The sequence below is a fragment of the Cavia porcellus genome, unplaced genomic scaffold (assembly GCF_034190915.1).
Source record: "Cavia porcellus strain 051 isolate PalLab524CR breed Dunkin Hartley unplaced genomic scaffold, mCavPor4.1 scaffold_26, whole genome shotgun sequence".
NCBI lineage: Eukaryota > Metazoa > Chordata > Mammalia > Rodentia > Caviidae > Cavia > Cavia porcellus.
The window spans coordinates 55,345,029-55,365,970 of NW_026947509.1; the positions used below are offsets into that span (position 1 = coordinate 55,345,029).

A 20,942-nucleotide genomic window follows, 5' to 3' on the forward strand; every position below is an offset into this window, starting at 1 on the left:
TGACCTTAAACTGGCTAAACAATTCAGGTTGTTCTTGAACTTGCAGTCTTAGCTCAGCCTTCTGAGTGAGAAAATTTTTAATTTGAAAAAAAAAAAAACTTGTAATTTAAAAGCATTCTAGGGGATTTAGCTCAGCGGCATAAGCGCCTGCCTTGCAAGCAGGCAGTTGTGAGTTCGATCCCCAGTACCGATAAAAAGGAAAAAGACAAAAAAAAAGCATTCTAAATTTTAATTAATTAATTAATTTTGTCTTTTTCAGACAGGGTCTCACTATGCAGTTCAGGTTGGCCTTAGGCTCACTTTGTGGCCCAGGCTGGTCTTGAATTTTCAACAATCCTCCTGCCTTAGCCTCCCAAATTCTGGGATTACAGGAGTGTGCCACCATGCCCAGCTAGCATTCTAAATTTTAATTTGAAGTTCAGTTTACTGGTTTTCTTCTTTATGGGTCAGGCTTTTAGTGTCAATTTTAAGTTGTTTAGCCCCAACTTTCAAGGCATTTTATCCTATTTTGTTGTTGTTGTTGTTTGTTTTGAGACAGGGTCTTGCTGTGCCTTTCAGGCTGGCCTGGATAAGGCTGGCCTCAAACTCCCAAGTGCTGGAATTACAGGTGTATGCCGCCCCATCTGGTTATCCTATGTTTTTTCTTATCCTAGGTTTACATTAAATCTGTGATTCCTCTTTATGTGAATCGAGCTTTGTGAACTGTCATCTACCCAGGCAGGTCAGTACCCAGCAGAAGACCCATATATAGGGGGAGGCTTTGCAGATTTCCGGACCCTTCTCCTGTAGTTTCCTGTCCTCTGATGCTCCTCCCAGGACGTCTGCCCTTACCCACAGTGCTAAACTACCTCTTCAGCAAGTTGGAGCCTGAGCAGGACATCGCACAATGGCTAATCAGGTACACCTACCTGCAGGCTTGCTAACAGTAACAAGGCCCCCAGGTCAGGTATGGCAGAGCACTTGTCTATAATCCTAGATCTCAGGGAGGCTGAGCAAAGAACCACAGGTTCAAGCTCAGCCTGTACAATTTAGAGACTCAGCGAGACCCTGTGTCAAAAAATTGGGGGAAAAAAAAAGGGTCTGAAGATGTACCTCAGTACAAACACCCTGGGTTCATCCCCAGCACAGAAAAGAGGACAGAAGGCAAGCAAGAAGGAAGCCCGCAAGGATGCAGGCACGAAGACATCCTAGCCTGGCCTTGGTCATCCCCACAAGAGCCCAAATCCGTGTAGTGACGGGGAATGGGGACAAACCTCAGAGTCTGGGGACAGCACGGTGCCCTGAGCAACGGCATCGGATAGCTGTCTTCCCTCTGGACCCACTCTCTCCCCACTCCCCCACCTCTCAGGCTCTTTGGGCCTCCCTACCCGTGGGGAGCCAGGAAACTGGGTGCCCACCCCCACCCTGGGCTCCCAAATGTCATTGAAAACTTTTTACCTAATATGGGAATAAATCACATTCCGGCTTCACTCTGTACTTGAATTTTCCTAAGAGGAAAATTCTGTTTCTCTATTCTCAATGCTCTGATGATAAACGTGGGTTTTCCAACCCACGTCAGTCTCTAATTCCCTGTGGAGGCCAACTCTATGTCCTGCAGTACGACTCAAACGTGACCCTAACTAGCTAGAGTTAGTGCAATCAGACCCACAGGTTAAGGACTCAGTCCCCAAGACTATCCCCTTCCCCATTCTGGACAATAGTTGTAAATAAGGGTCCCCCAGCTACCCATACTTCTGTCCAGCTTGATTACAGGTTGGCGGTTCCTGTGATCCTCAGGTTTGGTAACCTGCGGCTCACAGAACTCAGGGAGCGGACTTCCTATCACCGATTCATTCCCAGGGATGCAGCTTGGGAACATCTAAATAGAAGGGAACATAGGGCGAAGTGTTGGGGGACAGAGCATCCATGCCCTCTCAGAGGGCCCCCCCCTCAGTCCTCCATCTGTGTACCAGAATCTTCCTGAGGCCCACAGCTGAGGCTTTCCATGGCTGTTCCATGATGTCGGCCTGGGAGGTTTATATCATTGGCTGTGGAACTCAGTTGCCAGCCTGGAGGCCGGGCAGAGACTGAGTTCAACCTTCTAATAACCAATTCAGCTCCCGGGCAACCAGCGCCGGGCCTCCCAGAGTTGTCACTGAACCACACCCTGTTTTGCACACTGCACAGGATGCTGTCACTGAAACAACACATTTTGCAAAGGAGATTATTCAGGAGGCAGCTGCGCCAGTGAAGAGGGGAGAATGCAAGTCTCAAATCTGCCTTCCCATAGGGATAAAGAAGCCTCCGTGGGGCTGGGGGCGGAGCTCAGGGGTAGAGCACCTGCTTAGCACCGCACCGCCCTGGGTTCCATCCCCAGCACCTTCCACCACGCCCAAAGAAGTAGTCTGATTAAAGGCAGTGGTTAGAAGCAATCTGTGGCCTTCGTTCGTGTAATGAAACTTTGGGGCTCTTCAGAGGATGTGTGTCCTGAAAACTGCATTAGTGTGCTCAGAGGGTGTTTTGGGTGCTCTGAAATCAAAGTCACCCATTAGGGACCTGGGCAGGCCCAAGTGAAGAGTTGACAGTTTCAAACCGAGCGGCCTTCCTGCTCCCTAAAAGTAATATCGGTGACCCACATTTCAGAAGTACTATCAACAACAAAGCTGCGTGGTCGCCCGAATTAGCGATTTTTGTTTTTCTTTCTTGAGATAGGATCTTACTATATTAGTCCAGAGTGCCTTGAACTAGCTATTAGCCCAGGGTAGGCTCAAACTTGCAATCATCCTGTCTCAGCCTCCTGGACAATGGGATTACAGGCATGTACCACCACGCTCAGCTTCCAAATTACTGATTTTTAAAGTTGACTAAAGTTGGGGCTGAGGATTTAGCTCAGCGACATAAGTGCCTGCCTTGTAAGCAGGCAGTTGTGAGTTCAATCCCTGGTACCGATAAAAAAAAAAAAGTTGACTAAAGTTAATTTTTTTTTTTATCGGTACCAGGCATCGAACTCACAACCACACACTTGCAAGGCAGGTGCTTATGCCACTGAGCTAAATCCCCAGCCCCAAAGTCAATTTTAAAAAAGTAATTGAAAGTAGGTGAAACTAGAGGGTTTGTTCAAGTTCCCCCTCAGTTGCTGTCAGGGTTTCTTGGGTGTGCGGAGGAGGATCCATCCCTGAGGCACTGTGCCCTTGGGTGGGGGGGATTCTTCTACTGTTAGGAAGCTGAGCCTGACTGGAGATGGCCTGATGGGGTGTAACCTGCAAGGTCATTTTTCGCCCTGGCTCCTCCACTTGGTCTGTGCTTGCCAGCTGCCCTGGGTTAAGCTCCTTTTCCTCTGACACCCTGTTTCTGCTCAGAGCCAACTGACTGTGGACTGAAACCCTGAGCCGAAATAAACCTCTCTTGCTTTAAGTTTTAGGTTTCAGGTATTGTGTCTCCATGGTGGAGAAAGTGGCCAAGACAGGATGTCACTTTCTTCTTTTCCTTCTTTTCTCTGAGTGCTGCGGATGTGGAAGTTGGAGACAAGCCAGGTCTTGAATCTTCTCGACAGAAAAGGAAGGCTACAACGGGATAAGAGGCCCGAGTGGACATGGGGGCAGGAAGTGGGGGAGGCGAGAGGTGGCAGGGTGACAGGGGTTTTAGCCATCATTGTGCAGAGGCCACGACTAATGACCCGCAAGTGGAATCCAACCCATAGGAGCGCGCTGCTTGGATGACACCCTACTTTCAACTGTTTTGAGCCTAATATTTAAAAAGTATATATAGTCATGCACTAAAAAATAACATTTCAGTCGGTGACAGACTCCGTATATTACTGTGGCCCCCCATAAGATTGCGTATCTCCTAGGGACATTAGAGGGACATCTTAGTTTGCATAAATACATGCTCTGATGTTTGCACAACTCCAAAATTGCCTAACAACACATTTTCTAAGAACTTATGGCTATTATTAAGTGTTGGATAACTGTATTGCCTGAAATTCCAAATTTTCCAAAATCCTTGACCAATTAGAGGCTGTGGATGTGGTAAGAGCACTGGTGTTGCTGCGTGGCACTGCCTCTTCCCGTACAGCATCTGCCATATGTTCTGCTCCAGTTTCCATGCTATCGCACCCCTACCCTAGGACACAGAATCATTTGTCATTCACTGCTGGACTGGCACTGTTTTCTTAGTCCTAGTCAGCGCTGCAGCACCTGAATTTTTGACCTTTAGCTAATCTAAGCTCGTCACATAGCAGGAGGAATGAGTTGGGCACCGGAAGGGAAATATCTGGTGACAATGTCAAGTGTATCAGTGCACAAAGTCAGGACCGGCATCCTGGTGCCCCTTCCTTCTGAAGATGCTTTGGCCTGAATCTGTAATGTATTTCCACATGGCAGTGCTGGGAAAGTCCTTTGCTCTGAGATTCTCAGAGGGGACAGAGTCCCAGGACACTATGAGAATTCTCTGCCTCCCATTGGGCCAACTGGTAACTTTGGGACCCCGGACCCAACTCAAGGATCTGGCCATATGGGGTGGGGAACTGGCGTGGGAGCTGGCCATGAATACCCAAGTAGCAAGAAGTGCCTGAAATCAGAGCTCTCTGAGGAAGCATAGAGCACGGGGTGCCTGGAAGGGAGCCAGAGGTGTTGTGGGGCAGAGGGCAGCCATCAGGGGAGAAGGTCTACACTGTGGGTGACCAGGCCCTTCCGCAAGAGTTGGTGACTTCTGCCTTTGGAGGGTGTTTCGCAAGCCCGAGAACGCAGATGTGTGTCTGTACAGGGTGATGTAAGTGATGGGAGCCAGTGGGGACTGGGGACAGGATGTGGGCTCCCACACTACTCACCCACAGCTCACTCACACAGAAGGGTGCGGGTGAGGGGCTGCCTCAGAGACCACCTGACACCGTGTCCTAAAGACAAGTGAGTAGGGGCCTCTGGGGACAGAGCCTGACCTGGGTGAGGGGCAATGTGGGGAGGAGGCTAGGTTTGTGGGAGATGGGAGGCGAGGAATCTCCTGGTCCCCCGGGCATCCTGGTGGAGACCTCAGTGCTGACACCTAACAAACTGGTGGGGCCTCTTGTTCTCTTGTCACTGGTGCCTCCGAAGCTTCATTGCCATTAGCAGAGGCAGGCAATGAGACACAGAGACAGTAGCCTCCATCTGCCCTCCTCAGAGCCCAGTGTCTCTTTCACATGCTCTAAGGCAGAAGACCTGGGTTTGGGTGTCTCGGTGCTCACATGGGAGGAAAGTAATCCTAAACCTCCTCCTGCTCACAAATGGAGGGCTGGGAGGGATGGACCCAAAGGCAGGGGCTAGTGACCTTTATTTCTTCACTTTGACAAGAAGAGGTGGCAGAGGAGGCAGGTGGCTTGGACCCTGGGCTCTAGAAAAAAGCAGGATATTCAGCCTGCTTCCTGGGGCCTCTCTTCAGTGGACAGGAGCCCCCAGAGGCCGCACAAGCCCACCTACGGCTCCATCACCAGCCTGCCACATCCGGAACCAGAGCAAGCTTCTCCCCAGCAGACCTACCTAAGTGAGAAGATCCCCATCCCGGATGCAAAACCGGTGGGAATACTGGGAACTGTGGGGGACTCTCAGGGTTGCCACAGTTCTCTGAGATCTCACAAAGTAGGGGACCGGGCATTTCCTGTGACCATGACCAGTTCTTCCCATTCTGAGCAGCAGTGCCTGTTTGTGATCCCAGCACCTTGCTGGATGACTCCCTGGTTGCCTTAAAAAGGATCAAGAGGCTTTCTGAATGAATCTCATGAAGCTTTCCCATGAAGGGAAAGGGGCCTGGGGTGACCAGGATGAGCCTCTGGAAAGACCTGCTTTCACACAAAAGGCACGGACCCAGGCTCTGGGCTAGAAAGAAACAAAGGAGGCTGCAGGCTGGTGGCTACACACTGCCACCTGCATTGCCAAAATCTCCAGCAGTGTCCTAGGTGGACAGGCCAAGCCCTGGACAAGAGTGTGTGTGGTGGGGTGGGACCTTAGCCTCAGTGAACCCCGAAGAGAAGACTATGTCTGAGAAGGGGCTGGAGAGGGAGAGGCTGGACCTGGAGGCTTGGCCTTCACTAAGCACCAGTCTGGGGCTCTGAGGATGCATTGATCCAAGCCTGCAGGGAGGGGGAAGCGAGGGCAGGTCAGGTACAGGCTGCTGCTGAGGCTGTTGAACGCAACCTGCCCACTCCAGAAAGCAGATCCAGTGACTTAGTGGACCCTGCAGATTCTGTCACCCTATACCCTCCCCTGTGCCCTGGGAGCTATGTTGGCACTCTGGGGGTGGGCAAGGAGGGCAGAGATGGCCTGCAGGGCTGAGCTGAGGACTGACCAAGGCCAGCTGGGGGCAGTTGTACCCAGAACAACCCTACTCACTCTGGCTTCCCACCTCCTTCTCTCTCACCCCACCCCCTGCTCCCCCAGGGCACATTCAGCCTGCGGAAGCTGTGGGCGTTCACAGGGCCTGGCTTCCTCATGAGCATCGCTTTTCTGGACCCAGGAAACATTGAGTCAGATCTGCAAGCTGGCGCTGTGGCTGGATTCAAAGTGACTGAATTGGGGCCAGAGTGAGGTCCTGGAGGGAGGGAGGTGACCAGGCTAAGAGGGTATAGACCCCAGCTTGTCCTGTTTCCCCAGGGTGGTAGCAAGGATGGTTTTCCTGGGCCAGCATCAAGTGCAAACGGGCCAGGAAAGCATTCCCAGGGCAGCCCTGAGCATGGGGGTGGATGGTCTTTCACTTCATCTCTCCTACCCTCTCCCCATGGAGTGTCCTTGCTCAGAAGGAGCCACCTCCTGGGACAACGACCCCTCAGCTGAAGGTCTCCTCTGCCTCCTCACAGCTGCTTTGGGTGCTGCTCTGGGCCACTGTGCTGGGCTTGCTCTGCCAAAGACTGGCTGCCCGGCTAGGAGTGGTGACAGGCAAGGACTTGGCTGAAGTCTGCCATCTCTACTACCCCAAGGTGAGCTTGGGGTGGTGGGCTGGAAAGAAAGCACATCCCAAACCTTGAGTGGCCATTTCTAGCTTCCATGATCAAATAGACCATGACCTAACTGAGGGCTAGTGGCTAGATGCAGAGAATGAGGCTCAGACTAAGGAGGACATCAGAGATTCGAGGCTTGTTCCACAGAATGCAGTGACTTACAGCAGTTTGGGGATGCTTATTGCTGGTCTGAACCTTGGAGATCTTGCAGCTGTCAGTGCCCAGTTAGGAAAACCAAAATCACACCATGAGATTGTTCAAAGGGATTTCATGCAAGCATCTAGTCACTTTAGGTGTTGAAGGGCTTGAGGAGCAAGGGTAAAAGGTGTCATCAAAGCTCAAAAAGTTGCTATATCTCTGGCTGGAACCCAAGAGCCATCACCAGCTGCTGAGTTTCCAGAACCATTGTAAGCCACTGCTGAAAAGATCAAAATGTGACCTGGAGCCCAAGTGGCCTGATGCCCTCACTGGTGTCACATCCAGAAACACCAGCAGAAGCAGGAGGAAAATAGATTCTCTCTCTGACTTCCTGTCTCTGTTTTAGTCAGTTTTCCACCACTATCATGAAATACCAGAGACTGGGTAATTTGGAAAGAAAAGATGAGACAGGAATCCAGGTTTGCTCTAACATAGTAACTCTCTCTTGGGAGCTAACCAGGAAACTGCAGTGTATCCCTTCTGAGGGCAGTACACCTAGTCACCTAGTTACTTTCCTCTATGATTCACCTCTTAAAGGTTCTGCTGCCTCTTAACCTCTCCACACTGGAACCAGTCTTCCAGCACACAAACCCTGGAGGGACACACTGAAGCTATGGCCATAGCCAAACCCATTGCCATGAGCACTTCTCACAAAGCCTAACCAGACACTCACTGGCAAGGCTGGTCTGCAAATAGAGTTTGCAGGCTTCTAGCCCTGCAGCAAATGGGAAGATGAATGTAGGTCTGAGCCGACTAATAAATTGTGCCCATTAATTTTACAAAATACTGGGTTTTAATGTGGCATTTTCATTCATGTATATATTTTGATCGAACCCATCCTTCATGACCTTCCCTTACAGCTCCTCCCTCTTATTTCCTTCCTCTTGTCGAATAATGATCTTCCCCCATTTTCTGTCAACTTTTCTAGCTTCTTCATCTTTATGAGTCTAGCTTATCTCATGTAGTATAATAATCACCACTTTCATCCATTTTCCTGCAAATTACATCATTTCATTCTGTATGGCTGAATAACATCCTACCATGTACATGGACCACATGTCATTATTCACTCATCTGCCAATGGGCACTGAGGCTGGTTCTGTATCTTGGGTATTGTGTATTATGCTGCAATAACCATGGGCATGCAGGCACCCATGCAGTGTTAATATGCTTACTTTAATTCCTTCAAGTATAAACAAGGAGTGGTAGCTAGGTTATAGGGAAGTCCTGTTTTCAGGGTACGTGTGTGGTACTGTGGACCAAATCCCCAGATACTCTGCCACTGGCTACATTTTTATTTAAGTATTCAGATGCGGCTAGACATGGTGGCACAGGCCCATAATACCAGCATTCAGGAGGCTGCAGCAGGAGGATCATTGTGAGTTTGAGGCCATCATCAGCTTCACAGTGAGTTCAAAGCCAGACTGAACAATATAGTGAGACCCTGTCTCACAAAAGCTAAACAAAACAAAATTTCAGACAGGGTCTTCCTACATTGCTCAGAAAGAACTTGAACTTGCAATCTTCCTGCCTCAGCCTCCCAGACTGATGGGATTATAGGTATATGCCATAACACTTGGCTGTCTTTTCAGTTTTTTGAAAGAACTCCATACTAGGGGCTGGGGGTTTAGCTCAGTGGCATAAGCACCTGCCTTGCAAGCAGGCGGTCGTGAGTTCGATAACTGGTACCGGTAAAAATGAAAAAACAAACAAACAAACAAAAAAAAAACAAAAAACAAAAAAAAAAAAAAAAGAAAAAGAAAAAGAAAGAGCTCCATACTGATTTCCACAGTAGCTATGCTAATTTACATCCCACCCCATATAAAAAAGTTCCTCTCGTCCCATAGCCTCATCAGCACTTATTACTATTTTTCTTTCTTCATTTTTCTTTTTCTTTCTTTTTTTCTTTGAGACAGGGTCTCACTATGCAGTTCAGGCTGGCCTTGAACTCACTTTGTATTCCAGGCTGGTCTCAAACTTGCAACAATTCCCTTGCCTCAGTCTCCCAAGTGTTGGGATTACAGGTGTGTGCCAGCATGCCTGGCCCCATGCTGTTTTTGTTACTATGGTTTTGTAGTATAATTAGAATTTAATTACTGGAAGTAATATGGCCATTTTATTTCATTTTTATTAGTACCTTTTTTTTTGGTACTTGGGGTCAAACTCACAACCGAATGCTTCCAAGGCAAGTGCTTACGCCACTGAGCTAAATCCCTGGCCCTTTATTAGTACCTTTTTGCAGTACGTGATTCCATCCACAATGGAGAGTTGGTACACATACACAACACATTTTAATTCTTTTGTCACCTCCTTCTTTTTCCCTTACTCCTTCTGTCTCTTGGACACCTTAGCTTTTGCAAAAGATCTATCTCCCTGTTTCCTATCTTTTATTTTGCTGTTTTACAAGAGAAACGATACAATATTTAAAATAATGTGTCTGACTCATTTCAATTAACATTATGGTCTCAAGGTGTATCCCTTTTCTTACAAATGACTTAAGTTTATCCTTCTTTATAGCTGAGTAGTACTCCATTGTGTATAAATACCACATTTTTTTATCCATTCATCTGTTGATAGACATAGAGGCTACTACTAAGATTCAGTTATTATGAGCTGTGTTGCTACTAGTTGCATGTAATACGCATGTAATATGATGTTTTTAAGTCTTTTGCAAAGATACCCAGAAGGAGAATAACTGGGTCAAATGGAATTTCTAGTTTCAGTTTTTTGAGGCATCTCTATACTAATGTTCAAGGTGGCTTCCTGGTTTACATCCCCATCAGCAATATAAAAAGGTTCCTTTTCCCTCACAACCTCACTAACATTTGTTATAGTATTTTTGGCTGCCTGAGATAGGGTCTTGCTATGTAGTTCAGGCTGCTCTTTTTTTTAATTAAATTAAATTTTAAAAAACTTTTTGTACTAGGGATCAAACTCATGACCTTGTATTCACCAGGCAAGCACTTATGCTGCTGAGCTAAATCCCCAGACCTTAATTTTGTTTTAAATCAAATAAAATAAAACCAAATAAAATAGAATTAAGTCAATTGAAACAAAATAGTGAAAGTGATATAGGACTTCAAAACAGGGTAATGGAATATCAACAATGGCTACCATAATGCCTCTTATTATCTTGAAATTCACTGCCCATACCATCAGACATAATAAAATCAAACAAAGCAGAACACAACTAAAACCAATCAAAACAGAGCATTGAAGAAAACAAAACAATAAAACCGAACAAAATAGCAAGAACATTACTGAATTTCAAAAACAAGACAGAAAGAAATCCCCTATAGTTACTATATTGCATGGTATTATCTTCTTAATAGAATGTCAGACTACTGGCTTTCAGTCTGCAAAGTTAACCAAACAATAGAAGCATTAAATTGTTTTTGTACCTCAATTGTTTATAACTCAGTCTGTGTTCCTCCAAATCAGCCAGTTGCTTGGTGGGGAGAGTGGGATTCTTGTCTCCCAGCCCACAAACCAGCTGGCTCATGGGAAGGATGCATTGTCTTCTTATTTCTCCTCCTGGGACCCACATGGCTTCAAGAAGCTCATGGGAAGGGCAAATCAGTTTAGGCTGTTCCTCAACTCACTATGTAGCCCATGGCCTTGAACTTGTAGTGATTCCCTGCCTCAGCCTCCTGAGTGCTGAGATAGGCAAGTGAACACACCCAGTTTATTATTTGATAGCCATTTTTTTCTGTAGTAAAGTAGAATCTCAATAGTTTTAATTTGCATTTCTCTAAGGGTCAGAAATGAACATTTTAAATGTATTTATTGGCCATTTGTATTTCCTTTTCTGAGATGTGTCTATTCATTTCAGTTGCCTATTTTTTGATTGAAGTTTGTCTTGAACTCACAGTGATCCTCCTGCCTCAGCTTCCCAAATGCTGGGATTATAGGTGCATGCCACCATCCCCAGCTGAAATTGAAGTCTTTATATATTATAGGTTCTATTCTTCTGAGAAATAACGGCAAACTTTTTTTCTCATTCTGTAATTGTCTTTTCACTGTTTGTTGTGTAATATGGCATCTTAACAATATTTATGGTCATGGGAGGTTTTCCATCTTGTACTGTCTTCAGTTTCTTTCCTCAGTGCTATTTTTCGTCGTACAGGTCTTTTGCCTCAGTGGTTATGCTGGTATTTTAATTTTATTTTTGAAGCTATTGGGAATGAAATTGTCTTCCTGATTTCTTTCTCAGCTTGTTATTTGTGTATAGAAAAGTTATTGATTTTGTAACGATGGCTTTGTATCCTGACAATTTACTGAATGTAGGAACATGTTCCCCCATAGGTGCCCCGTATCCTCCTCTGGCTGACCATTGAGCTGGCCATTGTGGGCTCAGACATGCAGGAGGTCATCGGCACAGCTATCGCACTCAATCTGCTCTCTGCTGGACGGTACCACGTCAGGGCGCATCTGTTCTCAGTCCAAAGCTGGAAAGAGCTGTGTCCCTCCCAAGTGCCTTTTGTCCCACTGTCCCTCTGACATAGACAGGACTGGCTCTATTTTTGGGGAATGTAAAGTGTCTCCTCTGAAGTCCCACAGATCGCAGGCACTCAGCCTGCAGCACTGCAGCGTGAGCCTTGCCCTGCCTGGTCGCTCACCTGGTTTTGCCCTTCTTGGGGTTCTCTGCACCATTTCCCACATACCCCATTCTGTTAGCCCTTCTGTCCAGGCCTTGGCTCCCCGCTCGCAGGAGGCAGGATTCCCCCAGTCTCTAACCCTGAGGGTGGGGTGGGAGTCCTAGACCCTGGGGAAGCTGGGCTGACCCAGGCTGTTGTGCTTTCAGAATCCCACTCTGGGGAGGGGTCCTAATCACCATCGTGGACACCTTCTTCTTCCTCTTCCTGGATAACTACGGTGAGTGCGGCCTCTGTGGGCGGAGCCTGAGAACGGGCTTCCCTGGAAGGGGTGTGGCTTCTGCTAACCCACCTGTGCGGCTTCTGTTTCTTCATCAATGACGGGTGAGGGGGGTAGAGAAAAGCACAGATGTCACGGGGCGGTGATAGCATAGATCATCCCTTGACACACTGCCTGCAGCAAAGTGCTCAAAATATTGGCCATTATAATCATCGTTCATGTTACAGGGATTTGAGTTTGTTCTGTCCCTTTGCTATGCCCCTAGGGTTGCGGAAACTGGAAGCTTTTTTTGGATTCCTTATTACCATTATGGCCTTGACCTTCGGCTACGAGGTGGGAAGTCCCACCTGCACCCCCACCCCCACTCCTTCTCTTCCTTCCTCCAGCATGGTGGCCCCAAGGGTGGGGGAATGGCCCTTACCCAATCCCCCTGGCTGTCCCAATTTTGGGAGAATCTGGAATTCAGAACCGGTGTCAGCGTGGGGGGCTAACCAGGCTCTCACCCACAGTATGTGATGGCGCGTCCCGAGCAGGGGGCGCTTCTTCGGGATCTGTTCCTGCCCTCTTGCCAGGGCTGCGGCCAGCCCGAGCTGCTGCAGGCCGTGGGCATTGTCGGCGCCATCATCATGCCTCACAACATCTACCTGCACTCAGCCCTGGTTAAGGTGAGAGGACTGGAGGGGAGGAACAAGCTGGCCCTGTCTTGGAGCCTGGGCCTTCTGCCAGCTGGCTCCTTCCTGCAGGATTTTAGGTGACAATTGAATCAGTGTCTGTTTATTCAACCTCAAATAATGAGGTACTCGCCAGGGTGTGGTGTTAGATGCCTGTAATCCCAGCTCTCAGGAGGCTGAGGCAGGAGGATTGTTGTGATTTGAGACTAGCCCAAGCTACAAAGTGAGCTCAAGGCCAACATGAACTGCATAATGAAACCCAGTCTCAAAACAAAACAAAATCAAAGTCCTTGTCCTCCTGAGCTTGAATGATTCTAGTGGAGATGGAAGAAGGAATTTGTGATGGAGGGAGAAAGATTCTCTGATGGAAACACAAAGAAAAGAATGGTAGATGGTGACTGAAGGATAGGGAGGAGCTTTTTGCAAGCAGAGGAAACAGCAAGTTCAAAGGCTCAGAGGCAGCAATAAACCAGAAGGGTTTGAGGGTGGAGTTTGTGAATAAAGGAGAGGGTCCTAAAGGCTGAGTTAGAGGGACCTCAAAGGTCAGCCTTTCTTCCTTCATGAGGTTGGTCCCTGTAGACCACACTGACATGAGTCGTGAACCAGACTGCCACACAGGGAACTTTAAAAAGGGTTAAGGGGGCCTGGGGATTTAGCTCAGCGGCATAAGCGCCTGCCTTGCAAGCAGGCAGTCGTGGGTTCAATCACTGATACCGATAAAAAAAAGGAAAAAGACAAAAATAAATAAATAAATAAATAAATAAATAAATAAAAAGGGTTAAGGGCCAGGTGTGATGGTGGAAGCCTCTATTCTATCAGGCACACTGGGAGGCTGAGGCAGGGGGATAGGAGGTTCTAGCCCAGCCTGGGTGATGGTGACTTAGTGAGACACTGTCACAGTGAAAAATAAACAAAGACTGGGGATATAGCTCAGTGCGAAGGTCCTGGGCTCAGTCTCTGGTACCAATAAACAAGGAGTTGGGGTTTGAAGGGAACGTGGGTAGAAGTCCAAGCTGGGGACAGTGAGGGACCCTGAAGGATTTAGGCCCTTTCCTTCCTCTCCGGCATTCATAGTCTCGGGAGATAAACCGAGCCCACAGGGCGAACATCCGGGAAGCCAACATGTACTTCCTGATCGAGGCCGCCATCGCCCTGTCTGTGTCCTTTGTCATCAACCTCTTCGTGGTGGCTGTCTTTGGACAGGCCTTCTATCAGCAAACCAACCAGGATGCGGTGAGACCCCTTTTCCCAGGCCTGCTCAGCTCCATACACGTGATGCTCTGGAGCTGCGCTGGGGACCAGGCAACATGGCCACCTGCCTCCTTCTGAGTCCCTGCCCTGGGCTCCAGGCTCCAGGTCCTTTCTCCTGATAATCTTATTGTCAGAAGAGAAGCAGTCTTTGTGAGCAAGTCATTACTGAGCATCTGAGATAGACCAGGCAGCTCCTAGATCCTTGGGCAGACAGGGTGTGTGTGTGTGTGTGTGTGTGTGTGTGTGCGCGCGCGCACAGAGACAGGAGACAAACCAGTGTTACAGGAGCACAGAGAAATGAAGGTGTTGGCAAAGCACAGATTGGGCATCAGGGTTGGGGTGGCCAGGAACGGCTTGCTGTTGGAGGTCACACTTTGTGGTGTCTGAGCAGGAGCCAGAGCAGGAGCTCTCTCTAAATCTCTGGGATTTGGATCTGTGGTTTGGAGTGGGGCCTGTCCCAACTGCCAGCCACTGTTGGGTGCTTAGTGAACAATGAGCTTTGTTGGGGAGGCATGGCCAGGTCACCTGAGACAACTGGCTTTGCTCTGTGACCTGGGGTGGTGACTCACACCCCTCCCTTGGTCTCACCCTGTTCCTTGGCACAAGGAGAGATTGAGTAGTGATTGAGAGGTCTTGTCTTCAAGGCTGTGAGGAAGACAGAACCACCCAGCTCTCCGTGGCCATTCCAGATCTTACAAACCCACGAGAGACTGGAAATCAAGTTCCCTGTGAATTGTTCCCATTTTTTTTTTTTTTTTATCTTTTTCCTTTTTATTGGTACCGGGGATCGAACTCACGACTGCCTGCTTGCAAGGCAGGCACTTATGCAGCTGAGCTAAATCCCCAGCCGAATTGTTCCCAATTTTAAACATTGGCAACGAATTCACATTAAAGAAAACAAGTCAGGACCCAGGTATGGTGGTGCATGTCTGTAATCCCAGCACTTGAGAGGCTGAAGCAAGAGGATTGTTTCTTGAGACCAGCCTGAGCTACAAAGTGAGCTTAAGGCCAGCCTGAACTGCATAGCAAGACCCTATCTCAAAAAGACAGAAAAAGAAAACAAATCAGAGGCAGTGGTGCGCTCCTGTAAACCCAGCACTCTGGGAAGCTGAGACAGGAAGACTGTCAGGTTCAAGCCGGGCCTGGACAACTTAGTGAGGCCCTGTCTCAGTGTCAAAATAAATAAATCGGGCTGGGCTGTAGCTCAGAGCGAAGGCCCTGGATTCAATCTCTAGTTTAGAAAAAGAAAGGAAGGAAAGGGAGATGGAAGGAAGGGAGGGAAGAGAGGGGAAAAAGAAGAAAAAGGAAACAAAAAAAGAGAAAGACAAGAGGGAGGGAGGGAAGGGGGGGTTATGGGGCAGGAAGCAGCCCCCGGGCCACCGGTTTAGAGCTGATTTTCCAAGACTGTGTTCATTTCCCATCTCCTTGCTGCTGGCCCGCAGTTCAACGTCTGTGCCAAGAGCAGCCTCCGCGACTACGCCAAGATCTTCCCCAGGGACAACCGCACGGTGTCGGTGGACATTTACCGAGGAGTAAGCGCCGTCCCAGGGCACACGGAGGGCGGGACTAACGTGGCTCCCGCCACGCCTCGGAGGCGGAGCCTCGTGGTGAGCGGGGAGAGATCTGATCACACCCACCCCTCCCTGTGCAGGGCGTGATCCTGGGCTGCTTGTTTGGCCCCGCGGCTCTGTACATCTGGGCGGTGGGTCTCCTGGCTGCGGGGCAGAGCTCCACTATGACCAGCACCTACGCGGGGCAGTTCGTGATGGAGGTGAACTTGGGGTGTGAGAGGGGCCTGTGTGTGGCTCAAGGAGGCCAGGCATGTTCCTGGGGCTCTCATCGACGCCGGGCCTTGCTGGTCCTTAGGGGCAGCCCAGAGCGCGGCGCTATAAGTCCCACTTTACAGACCAGAAAACTGAGCTCCCGAGAGGTGGGCCAGGCAGCCTCAGAAGCTGCAGGTGCAGGCCAAGCACCTCCCAAAAGCCATTCAGTCTTTCCCACATTCCTCCATCCATGCCCTGTCCACTGGTTACGCACCAAGCCACTCCCATTTCAGAGACAGGAACCCAGTGTCCTTCAGGTGGGAGGTGGGCCGAGAGTCAGAGGGTACCTCTTCAGGAACCCCCCAGGCTGCCCCCGTCAAGGTGCCCACCCCCACCCAGGGCTTCCTGAAGCTACGGTGGTCTCGCTTCGCCCGGGTCCTTCTCACGCGCTCCTGCGCCATCCTGCCCACCGTGCTGGTGGCCATCTTCAGGGACCTGAGGGACCTTTCGGGCCTGAACGACCTGCTCAACGTGCTGCAGAGCCTGCTGGTGAGGCCAGGGGTTAAACAGAACCCTAAAACTCCCATCTCCAAAGCCACTTTGCCTGTGAGACCCCGCCCCCACCCCCAGAGGTACACACAGCCGTCCAGGGTAGAGATCACCCTTCTAGTTTACAGTTGGGAAAACTGCACCAAGTTAGGTGACCCTGGCAGAGCTAGGCTTCACATGCAGGCAGTGAGCAGGCAGGCTCCTAGCAGCCGGGGACTCCAGGCAGAAGCTGTGGAGCCCCGCTGTTCCTCCCCTTGCTGGAGGAGCCACCAGTCCCTCCACTCAGCCTGGAGTTCTTCGCAGCTTCCCTTTGCTGTGCTGCCCATCCTGACCTTCACCAGCATGCCGGCTGTCATGCAGGAGTTCGCTAATGGCCGGTGAGTACTCCCATGATCTGGGTGAAGCAACTGAGGCTCAAAGAGGTCAAAGAGTTTGCCGAGGAACTGACATGGTATCGAGTGCCTGTAATTCTTACAATCTGGGAGGCTGAAGCAGGAAGATGACGAGTTCCAGCCCAGACAATTTAGCAATTTAATGAGACCCTGTCTTAGAAAACAGAACTAATGAAAAGGGGAAAAGCGCTGGGAATGTACCTCAGTATGAAGGCTCTACGTTGGATCCTCAGTGGCTAAAAAATGAATGAAAGAACTTGCCCTGGGTCGCAGCTGGCCAGGGGTGGGAAAGGACAGGAATCTAGGCGGGGACTGTTTTTGGAGCTTGCCCTCACCTCTTATCAATTCCTGCGGGATCCGTCTACCCTTGGCCCACAGCCCAGAGAAGAAGGCTTTGTGTGCCCTGTCCCCAGCTTCAGGCCAGCTGGGCTACCGGGCAGAGGAAAAGGTGATGCCTGTGATTTACAGTCGTCTCTCTCCTTTACCCAGGCTAAGCAAGATGGTCACCTCCTGCATCATGGCCCTCATCTTAGCCATCAACCTGTACTTCGTGGTCAGCTACCTGCCCAGCCTCCCCCACCCTGCCTACTTTGGTCTGGTGGCTGTGCTGGCTGCAGCCTACTTGGGCCTCACTGCCTACTTGGTACAGTAGGATCTGGGGAACCTGGGGGAGGGGGAGGGGGAGGGGAACAGAGCACCCTGGAGCTTTCCCAGAGGTCCCAGCCTCTCCCGCACTCATGGTTGCTCCTCCCCCAGGCCTGGACCTGTTTCCTGGCACTTGGAGCGGCCTCTCTGACCCACAGGTCCCACCAGCACTTCCTGTATGGGCTCCCTGAAGAAGAGCAGGAGGCTGGAGGGAGCTCTGGGTGAGCCCCCACGCAGGGCCTGGGTAGGAGGTGGCCGGAGGGAAACGGACTGGCTTGCTGACACCCAGGGTAGCATCCAGACACTTTGGGAGGTTGGCCCACTAGGGTCCCTAGCGACTTGCTGTTTTTCAGTTTAGATACATACTTCACCTCTGGGTCTGTCTCAGTGTAAAACCAGGACAACCACCACTTCGACATCAATGTAAAGCACTTAACACGGTGCTTAGTACTTGTGGCTTTAAGAAAAAAATCATTAAAAATATTTATTGACCACAGGCGTGGCAGTGCAGGCCTGTAATCGGCACTCTGAAAGGCTGGGGCAGGAAGATCACAAGTTCAAGACCAGTCTAGGCAATTTGGCAAGACTACCTCAGAATAAAAAAGGGCTGGGGATGCAGCTCAGTGCAAAGGTCCCAGCTTCAATCCACAGTAGGAAAAAAGAAGCAAGCAAGCAAGCAAGCAAGCTCACTTTCACAGCACATATACTAAAATTGGAACATAACACAGATTAGCGTGGCCCCTGTGTAAGGATGACTCGAAAATTCGTGAAGCGTTGGGGGAGGGAGGACAGTGAGCACTTATAAGAATGACCCCTTCCCCCCTCCCCAAAAGACTGAACATTTACAATAGTGACCCAACACACACGTGGGGCTGACAAAGCAGAACCTTACAAACGCTGAACAAATACCGGCTTCCTGCGGCTCACGCCTGTAATCCCAGCACTCGGAAGGCTGAGGCGGGAGGATCATTGCGAGTTTGAGACCAGCATGGGCTACAAAGTGAGCTCAAGGCCAGCCTGAACTGCATAGTGAGACCCCATCTCAAAAAAGACAAGAAAAAAAAAAAATACCAGCTTCCAAAGACCTAGGAAAAGGAATCCATATTTAGTAAGGCTCGAAATTTAAAGCCCGAGAGCCCCTCAAGTGTGTGGCTGGGTTGGGCTCTTGGCAGCCTTGTCTGCACCTATAACCCATTTCCCGGCAGTAAAACCAGGCGTGACTCTCAGGCGCCAGGTCATTAGGAACCCAGAGTTCGTGCCTTCCAGGCCCAGGTCCTTCCCATCTCCCCAGGGGACCCGGAGGACCGTACTCCCACGCTGCGTGGTTAACGCTCAGTCTGCGCTGGCTCCCGGCTCCCCCTAGAGGCAAGGACAGTCCCGAGCGCCCGCGCTCAGGCCTGGGCTTTAGCCCTTGGGGCCTAGCGGAAAGACCAGTTTGGCCCGAACCGGAATCTTGAGCCGGGGGCCGCAGAATCTTCCCTAGCAAGGAGGTGTAGGGTAGCTGTGTGAGCAGGGGAACCCACTCCTCCACCCGGAGCTGCCCGGCACTCCTTCGCCCAGTGCGGAGGCTATACTTTACAGACGCTCCCTAGACTGTTTCTAGGCTCCCCTAACTCCCACCTCCTAGCTCCTCTGGTCTTTCGGACCCCAGCCTGGAAGCCTCGGAGAGCAATACCGGGGTGGGGCACCGGGGCACCAAACCTTTCCCAGGAGTTATGCCTGGGGCAGGTGGAGTGCTTGCTCGTGCCCCGATTTTCCCGGGCCCAGCCGGGCGAGCGGCAAGGCTCCGAGCTCGGGTTGAAATGCTTGTTTATGAGAAGAATTTCCTCTTTCTTAAAAGGGCAACGATGAGTGTGGGGCCCGCTAGGAGATGAGGGATAGGACTGGTTTTTATGCAACTGTGGCAGCTGCTCGAGAGCGTGCAGAAACAAGAGGGCCGCCCACCCCTTCCTTCAGGCTTGCCCCTGTAGACAGTGGGACCTACGCAGCCAAAGAGTCGTGCGGTAGTGAGGAAGGCCATCGCCTAGATCCTCCTCCAGATGGACACACGTGGTTCCTTCATGGAGTCACTTGGCATCAGCTGGGTGCAGGTTCTGTGCCCAGCCCCATGCCAGAGGCGGAGAGGGAAGCAGAGCCCCAAATTAAAGCCGTGAGCTGTCAAGTTCATAATCTGGGGTAAAGGATGAGTCGGCCGGCAAGAGGAGGCTAAGGGCATCTGACCCTGACCCTGACCCTGACCGAGTAAGGCTGGGGTCAGAGAAGATGACTCATGTAGTGAGATTTGCAAGAAAAAAAAGAAGAGTGACAGGTCCACGAAAGAGAGTGGCAGAGGCTCTAGAGCCCGTGGAGCGAGGCGGAGAGGCTTGGGCAGGGTCGCCACAGGCACAGTGCGCTCGGGACTTGGAAAGGGTTCCGGAGAGACAGGCTCGGCTAAGAAGCAGCGCTGCCCCTGGGCCAGGGGTCCGCCACTAGCGCAGGACAAACTCACGCTGGGCCTCAGAGGCCCTCACCTCCAGAGCAGCCCCCAAGGTTGCCCTAATGCTTCCTACAGGCCCTACGAAGGGGGGCAGGAAGCCTGGCGAGGGTGCAGAAGGCTCGAGGCCTCCGCTGCCAGGCAGAATCAGCTGAGTCGTGCCCCCCCCCCCGCCGCCCCCGAGGCGAGCGATAAAACATACAAATGGAGACAGCAGGTGGTGGGGACACGCTCACACGCAGAGAACCCCCTTCACCCTTCAACGCGCCCCCCTGGCAGAGCCCCCGGCAGCTCGTAGGGGTCCACAGGGATGCCAGGGAGTGGGCTGCCCTGCCCTGCCCGGTTCTCTGACCTGCGCAGCTCGCTGGGTTCCAGCCCCTTCTGCCCCAGGAAAGAATCAGGGAGAAGGAGGCGACTGCACCGCCCTGGAGGCCAGGGGCAACGCTAAGCGGTGCGTTCTATCCCTGACCCCACATTGCCTTTTGGGGTCCGTGCGGGTCGGACCCAGACGGGCGCTGCTAGCTCTGGGAGCAAGGCTGTGTCCCGCAGGGTCTGGCTGGAGGGGCTGGGCTTGTCGCTTCTCTTCCCGGAGTTTGGTTTTCTTAGCTGTCACATCGACTACGAAGGGGGTCGCTCCTAACTGTAAGGGAGATTGTGGGCGCTGCCAGATCACACCCTGACGACACGTGGGCGATGAAGCTGATAAAGTGCTAAGGTGGCGGCCGTGTAGATGCTCTGAGCTCCGGAAGGGGTCGGGGTACGCCCCCGACGCCCCACTCCGCCCCTCCCCGCCCCGCCCGCCTTGGGCCTCCCGTCCGTTCCCCCAGCAGCCGGGGCAGTCAGATGGACTGGCGCCCAGCGCTAGAGTCTTACGCCTAGCAGCAGACGCACCAGCCCCGCCTCGCTGCGGGGGCCGCGAGGAAGTGCTGAGGCGTGGCTGTCAGTACTCAGCGTTACTATTACTTTTAAAATTATGAACACAAAAATTAGGAAGGAACCTCCTAAATGGGTCGTCCGCCCCCACCCCCGCGCAACGCGCAGACTTCAAGGCGCTCTTTGAGCAAGGAAGTGAAAAAGTCAGAGCCACCGCACTTACCTGCAGGGTGTCCCACAGCCCCGCGGGAGCCTGTGTTTTTAGAACCCTTAAACAGTTGATAGTGGTTCCGCTGAGCGCTCGAA

At 51.0% G+C, this 20,942-nt stretch overlaps 1 protein-coding gene and 1 pseudogene across 5 annotated transcripts; both read left to right on the forward strand.

Annotated features, from left to right (window-relative positions):
- Positions 1 to 4,723: 4,723 nt before the first annotated feature.
- Slc11a1 (solute carrier family 11 member 1) lies at positions 4,724 to 17,786 on the forward strand. Of its 5 annotated transcripts, none has more exons than XM_063237490.1 (15): positions 4,724 to 4,883; positions 5,395 to 5,528; positions 6,390 to 6,512; positions 6,806 to 6,925; positions 11,450 to 11,556; positions 11,949 to 12,019; positions 12,285 to 12,352; positions 12,529 to 12,684; positions 13,765 to 13,923; positions 15,384 to 15,473; positions 15,593 to 15,712; positions 16,104 to 16,253; positions 16,557 to 16,630; positions 17,135 to 17,288; positions 17,402 to 17,786. In XM_063237490.1, coding segments are annotated over exons 1-15 (1,641 nt in total). In that variant the 5' UTR covers positions 4,724 to 4,882; the 3' UTR covers positions 17,516 to 17,786. The 5 variants fall into 5 exon arrangements, with proteins under 5 accessions (XP_063093560.1, XP_063093561.1, XP_063093563.1 ...); XM_063237495.1 differs by having other exon boundaries at positions 4,749 to 4,883; positions 5,310 to 5,496; XM_063237494.1 differs by having other exon boundaries at positions 4,750 to 4,883; positions 5,310 to 5,528.
- A 186-nt stretch (positions 17,787 to 17,972) lies between these two features.
- On the forward strand, positions 17,973 to 18,066 carry LOC111753431 (U6 spliceosomal RNA; annotated as a pseudogene).
- The last annotated feature ends 2,876 nt before the right edge of the window (positions 18,067 to 20,942 follow it).

Coding starts and splice junctions, on each gene's coding strand:
- Slc11a1 (XM_063237490.1), top strand. Junction 16,631..17,134: donor CAGGAGTTCGCTAATGGCCG/GTGAGTACTCCC, acceptor TCCTTTACCCAG/GCTAAGCAAGATGGTCACCT. Junction 17,289..17,401: donor TGGGCCTCACTGCCTACTTG/GTACAGTAGGAT, acceptor CTCCTCCCCCAG/GCCTGGACCTGTTTCCTGGC.